The sequence below is a fragment of the Geospiza fortis genome, unplaced genomic scaffold (assembly GCF_000277835.1).
Source record: "Geospiza fortis unplaced genomic scaffold, GeoFor_1.0 scaffold5, whole genome shotgun sequence".
Lineage (NCBI taxonomy): Eukaryota > Metazoa > Chordata > Aves > Passeriformes > Thraupidae > Geospiza > Geospiza fortis.
Window position 1 is genome coordinate 938,453 of NW_005054421.1, and position 6,804 is coordinate 945,256.

General features: G+C 46.2%; 1 protein-coding gene across 1 annotated transcript in view; it reads left to right on the top strand.

Annotated features, from left to right (window-relative positions):
• The window catches only part of NOTCH2 (notch receptor 2), an 81,303-nt gene that overhangs the window by 12,039 nt on the left and 62,460 nt on the right, over positions 1-6,804 (top strand). The window contains exons 4-5 of the mRNA XM_031061670.1: positions 6,509-6,618; positions 6,690-6,803. Coding sequence (XP_030917530.1) covers positions 6,509-6,618; positions 6,690-6,803 — 224 coding nt within the window. The remainder of the gene's footprint in view (positions 1-6,508; positions 6,619-6,689; position 6,804) is intronic.

The window sequence follows — 6,804 nt, forward strand, 5'->3', positions numbered from 1 at the left end:
GTCCTCATACAAAGCTGGTAATTTGCTCCATGGGTCATAATCAAATCCACAGGTGCTCTGGGCTGCGTGCCAGGGTCTCTGAGCCCCTTGGCAGGGTCCCTGGCAACTCTGGACACCCAGAGGGATGTACTGAGTTGCGACAGGTGAGCTCCAGAGAGCTCCGTTTGCAGCCTTGGTTCTGCACTCCTGCCTGCTCCTACCCAGAGCTCCATTTGCAGCCTTGGTTCTGCACTCCTGCCTGCTCCAGAGCTCCTCTCGGGGTTTCTGTGCCCTGTCAGCTGGGAGGGACAAATCTCAGCAAGATGCGGAGCTCTGTAGTGCTCCTGCACTATTAATTCATTCCTGAGTGCTGGGATTTCAGGACACACAAAGCAAGGAAGGGGAAGACGGTCAGAAATTACAAATTTCTATGGAAACCAGTTAGAGTCAGAGAATCAAATAGGTAAAGGCTAGGAGGTGGATTCAAGGGGATTAGGGTGGTATCTCATAATGCCCATTTGGAATGTGAAATTCCATGAACATAAGCATCTACAAATACATAGTTTTGTGTCCGTGAAGGTCTCAGGTAACTTCAGTGTTTGAAGAATTCACACGTGTCTTTTTCCTTCTCCATCTGTAGCCCTAAGACGCACAAAGTTCTCTTCTTTTTTTTCCTTCTCCAGTTCCTCCAAATCTAACAGGATACCAGTTCCAACTCACCACACCCTTTTTGTCTCCAGATGAATTTTGATTGCTTGTTTTCTGATGCTGTTAGCTGCCCTGAGTTCCTGCACAGCAGGGGTGACATGCTAGCTCAGGATCTGGGGCTGCTCTGTTCTGTGTCACCTCTACAAGCGGCCATGTGCCACCTGGTTGGGATGCTGGTCTCATCCTGTCCTCCTCCCTATCCACTTGTCAGCCTTGACCACAGGGCCCTACCCGTTGTCTTTGCATATTCAGGGTATTTTTAGGCTGATATTTTTTTTACCAAGTAATTCAACTCCATGGGAAACTGAGTGTTTGGAAATGCTTTTGACTAGACTTCCTACTTGAGTGTATTGCAGTTTGGCACACACAGACTTGGTGTGTGGTAATCTAGAAAAGTAAACTCTGTTCCCCTAAGCATGTCTCTGTTGTTACTGATGTGAAAGATGAAGCTGCCCAGTACTTGGGATGAATATAGAGTGGCTGTGTTCTCATGAGGATCATCTGGAGTCACAGGTCTGTGTGGAAAGGGCATTTAGAACTTGGGAAAACTGTTCTCGTTTTGGAGACCCTTGTCTTGAGGTGTTGGCTCAAATGACCTTAAATGTGCATTGCCAACCTTAGTGTCTGCACCACCACTTTCTGGGTTGTCTGAGCAAGCATGTGACTTTGAAGAATTTAGCAAAGTCAGTCTAGAAGCAGAAGGATGGATCATTATTTTTGAAAGCAATTATTCTAACTTTGCTTGAAGGGAGAGTGCTTTGAAAGAGTCTTTGAAAATGGAGTAGTTTAGCTAACCATTGCCCTCGAGGAATTTATTGCTTTTCTGCTTTGCATCTTTTTAAAATTAAGTTATAAACCAAGTATCTCTGGATTAACAGTTTTGTCCATACATTCAGAATTTCCTTTAAAGTCAGATCTGTTTAGCCAGTTCAAGGACTTTAAGGCCTCATGCAGGAGCAGTGTGGTGGGAGGAAGAAGAGAGAAAGATGAAGTTGGAAGGACTTGATCCTGTCAAGCTGATGAGTTTGCTTTAGAGATTCTCTTACAGGGCACGAGACTGAGTAGGAGTAGATTTTCCCTTAGACAAGCGTGTGGGCTGGCTGAAATACGGTCAGGAAATGGAAATGAGATTGCTATAGTAACAGTTGCACACCTACACTCCTCACACGTTTTGGATTATTAGCTGTCTTTTTTGACTTGTTACACTGTGTGTATGGTGGGGGTGAGTTAATGTGGCTCTGAGAGCCTTTACTTTTCTGTTTCCTGTATTTGTTTAAGTTGGCCATGCTGTTTTGCTAGCTTGATTTTTTTTTTAAATAAACCAGTCATTTGAAAAACAGCAAAAAAGGGAGCTGTTGGAGAGACCCAAATGCTTACATTAAACTCTCTGATAAAGGCAGGGCACCCAGCCATTTCTCTCCCCCCTTAGTGCAGAGCATGCAGAGCAGAATTTCTGAAGTGTTGGAAAAGGTTCTGTCTGGAAAGGAAAGGTCAACAGAAAGAGAAGAGAAATGGTGGCCTGTCACGCCTGGGGAGGATGTGAACAAGGCCTGCTCCTCTGGAGGACAGTGCCAAGATTATGGAGGAGAAATTCCACTTCAGACTCGCTCTCTGAACTGGATCAATGCCGACAATACTGTGACTATAAATGGAATTGCTCTGGCCCTTCTGGGCTGCCTTAAGATGCTGCCATTGCTGGGTGCTCTGGCCACAGAGGCAGGAGGCAGTTACATCTCAAACTGCTCGACTGGTTTTTGGTAGGATTTTGCATCTTGTGACCTGCAAAAGTCACACTTTGAAGAAACTGTGCCCAAGCAGCATTTTAGGCACAATTAGGCTACTACTGCGCTGGCCTTGAAATGGGCTCTTGTTTCCTGTAGATGTTTCCTTCTTAGCTTTTCAGTGAGTTTAATCTATTTGTAAATACAGATAGGTGAGAATGAGAGCTTGAAAAAGTAGGAAGAACCGAGACCCTGGAGCTGTGTGTCACAGCAGCTTTTCCTACTGTCACACGAGTTCTGTTTATGTCCAGCTGCTATTTCAAATTCCCAGGTTCCCATGTCACTTGTGGATGTACACAAACAAATCCTGCATTAGGTAATCCATGAAGTCATGTGTGTTAAGTCAGCATTTGGTGGCAAGCACCAAGTGAAGTTACATATACACACTACTGGTATTGCATCTATCTGGAAGGTAACCTCATTTTTTTTATCCCTTTGGCTTAATCATTTTTCCTCTGGGCTTTGTTGATTTAGGTAGGAACAGGATTGTAGGCAAGTGAGCATGTTAGGTCAATCATAACAGTGTAGTAGTGAAAAAAAATTCCTTGTAGGAGACGTAACCTGAAGCATTACCAACTCCTTTGAATATAAGAATGAGCTAGTAGTTATAAATATTTGACAAAAAAGGACTTCATTTGGCAACTAACCTTTAATGGAATGTTAAACAAGTCAATAGAGGAAGTTCTTAGCTGGGAAAGTGATTATTCATTGTTATCCATCAAAATAATTACCCATTAACTAAGATAAGGACCCTAGGGAATTCCAAGGGCTTGTTCAGGAAGCGATCTGTCAGGCTGCAGCGAGTGTTTGTGAGAGCTGCAGCACTTCCTGGGAAGAGGAAGGAACCTCAGCTGTTTGTGAGAGCTGCAGCACTTCCCGGGAAGAGGAAGCAACCTCACACTGGTTCCTGGCTGAGTGTCACCACTGGGGACCCACGCACACGGAGCTCCCCGGGCTGGGCAGCTGGGGTGGGGCATGAGCACCTTCCCTGGGCTCTGAGCTCCTCCCTGGCTGCATCCCTGGGGTTTGGGCATGAGCTCCTTCCCCTGAGCTCCTCCCTGGCTGCAGTGCTGGGGTTTGACCATGAGCACCTTCCCCTGAGCTCCTCCCTGGCTGCAGTGCTGGGGTTTGGGCATGAACACCTTCCCTGAGCTCTGAGCTCTTCCCTGGCTGCAGTGCTGGGATTTGGGCATGAGCACCTTCCCCTGAGCTCCTCCCTGGCTGCAACCCTGGCGTTTGGGCATGAACACCTTTCCCTGAGCTCCTCCTTGGCTGCAGTGCTGGGATTTGACCATGAGCACCTTCCCCTGAGCTCCTCCCTGGCTGCAGCCCTGGGATTTGGGCGTGAGCACCTTCCCCTGAGCTCCTCCCTGGCTGCATCCCTGGGGTTCCAGCTCAGGTGTGTGCCCCTCTGCTCTGGATGAGTAGCCCAGCTTGGTTTTAGCTCTCTGCATCCCTGATTTCCTGTCAGCAGGCCCCAAGTCTGGAAATAATGTGACATTTTTCAGGCATAATTTCCTGTCCCCAGTACTAACTGGGCCTGAAAACAGCCTAGAAAGTCTGAGGTGTAACTGATAGGTTGAAATAAGGCTAAAGGACTAAGATTTGGAGGGAATTGGATCGGATGCTCAGCAACGGGGTGGAGATTTCAGATGACATAGGAATAAAGTTATCTGCTTGTGTCAGTCTGTACGAGGGGAAGAACAACATGCTGTTAGCAGTGGGAACACTTTTCCCCCTGAGGTTCTCATTCCTTAGTTTGGTGTGCTTTGAGATATGGAGCAAAAGTCAGGATGTGGATTGCAAAGTGCTCTCGTGCAGGGAGAAAACACAGGACAACATGTGAGTCCCAGCACAGGGGGGAGCAGGAAACAGTGTCAGGTGTCCAAATACATTAAAACAGCGAGCTCAGTGGCTTTCTGGAAGAGAGTCAGGTTATATAACTGCAAAATTAGAGCCTGGGACCCAGCTAGAGAAAAGCTCACACATCTCAGAGCAGCTCTTTGGTAGTGTAACTGGTTAAAACGTGAAAATATAGAGTGGCTTGGTGAGATTTTAGTAATGGAGTGACTTCCATGCTTTATTCTGGAAAGAATTGAGCCTCTTTAAATTTGTGTGAAGTACAGTGAGGGTGTTTAAATGCCTGCTGTCAGAAATTTGTTTACTAGAAAGTAGGGCTGGTCTTCATATTATACAAACTGAAGAGATAAGAACTTAAACCTTTTGTCTTTGTGGTTGTGGGTGTATTTCCATGCTGATCACGTGCTGGCATGAGTGCAATGTGTGGTCAGTGGGATGATTCCTCCCAAGCTGAAACACAAGCTGATAGGACACCCCTGTGTTTTACAGCTGAGCCTTTGCTCAAGCTTGGTAGCTTTATACACTTTTAAACATGGGGATCTAAAGCTAATTGTGTTCCCTGGTGGTGGTTCCTCAGCAGCTTTTGCCAGGAATGTGCTGCTGTGATGATTGGGACTCTGGGAAAGCATGTTATACTTCCTCTTTGTTTTAAAATTCCCTGCTATCACAAAATTTCTAGGATCTTGGGTGGAGGCTGGAAGGGCTTTGAAGGGATGGAGTAATATTGAAGGTCTTGTAGTTTTAGGGTTTGTTTTGGTTTGTTTGTTTGTTTTGTAAAGTTGAGTGTTGTTCCTTGCTGATGTTAATGCACTTGATACAGCTTGGAACCTCCCAGCTCTTCTGTAGAGAAGTTCAAGAGATGGGAATGCACATGAATCACCTCAGGTCTCTTGAGAGCAGCAGCAGTCTGGAGAAGCTGGCTCAGAGCTTTATAGTTTCTGTCTCATGTGCCACACAGCACGATGTGTGTTGGACCAGATGTTACTGAGAGGGGCTGTGTGACTTGACACAGATGCTATGGAAGTGTCTGGAACAGGGCATCAAAAGTAGAGGGGTTAAAGCCTGATTTTGGATGAGAGAACTGTGTCATGTTAATATTGCATTCCAAAGCAGTGAAGAGGCAGGGCTGGTGTTTTAAATTAACATGTGTGTTCTGGAATCATTTACTTCATCCACATTAGCATGCATTCCACTTGTGCTTTGATAAATAGCTCTCTCATCCAGCAGAAATGGCAGGTTTATTTAATGAAGCATGAAATAAATCAGCAGGGGAAATCAAGGGGAAGACACTTCACTGACAGCTCCCTTCCCTAATGTCCCCACTTCTCCTTCTTTGAAAAGGAGAGGGAACTGTAGCAAGAATATTTTGTCAGTGTGTTCATTAGGAGCCTGGATTTTCATTGGGGAAGGGTATCTGATTTCTTCTGCTTTTCAGGCATGGCTTAGTGTTGTAAGCATCACTTGGGTGGTGGCTGATTTGTTGATTGACTGACTTGTCTGACACTGAAGAGAGCCAGACCAGGACTTTAGAAACTCCTTTTCAAAGGAAAGACTTTTCTTTGACGTATCCAAGGCAGGCTGTGCTGAGGTATCCATGAAATGCATGCCAGCACTTTTTTTTGCCATGGGAAAAACTTGTCCTGGCTGATGCTTGGTGCGCAGTGACAAGTTTATCTCATGGTAATCGAAATGTCTTGGTCTTCACTTTGTTTGCTGTGAATGACAGTGCTCCTCAGTCACTGAAAGAGAAACTCCTCATGTCTTTTGGGTTATGGAAGCACAGTTGGCCATCTACCCATGGTGGAAGTGTTTTGACTGTGTTACCTGACCCACGTGCTATTGGCAAAGGCATTCAGCAAAGTCGTGCTGCGTGGGGATGTGTCACTATAGAGTGTGACACAGCACAAAGCACCAAGACTCCATCAGGAGGGTGCATAAGAGAGATTTATTACAGCAACATGTTGCCTTTATAGTTTTTCAAGATATTTACTTAGCAGACACATTCAGTGCCCATTGGTCGTAAGAAAGAAACAAAGTTCTCAGTAGGTGAACAAGGAGCCACATCACTCTGTGAGCCAGCTCGAGTCTGTATCTTTTAACTTTCTCTCTTCCATCGCGCTGTCATGGGGACAGCCTTGGTGTCTTCCTCGAGAGAGATACGGGGCTTTCCTTATCTTCAGGAAGCCTTTGCTGGCTCACAAGAGCAGCACAAAATGCCTTTCCTACAGGGATTCATCAGGATTAGGTGAACAGGGCAAATCTTTAAGAAAAGAGAAGGAGAGGAAGCTGCGTGAGGGGTGAATTCTCCTCAAAAGAGACTGGAAACCCTTTTCACCCTGCTGTTGTTTCTGCTTTGTCCAGGTTTTGAGGGCAGCGTCTGCGGACACAACGTGGACGACTGCCCGAACCACAAGTGCCTGAACGGGGGCGTGTGCGTGGACGGGGTGAACACCTACAACTGCCGCTGCCCGCCCCC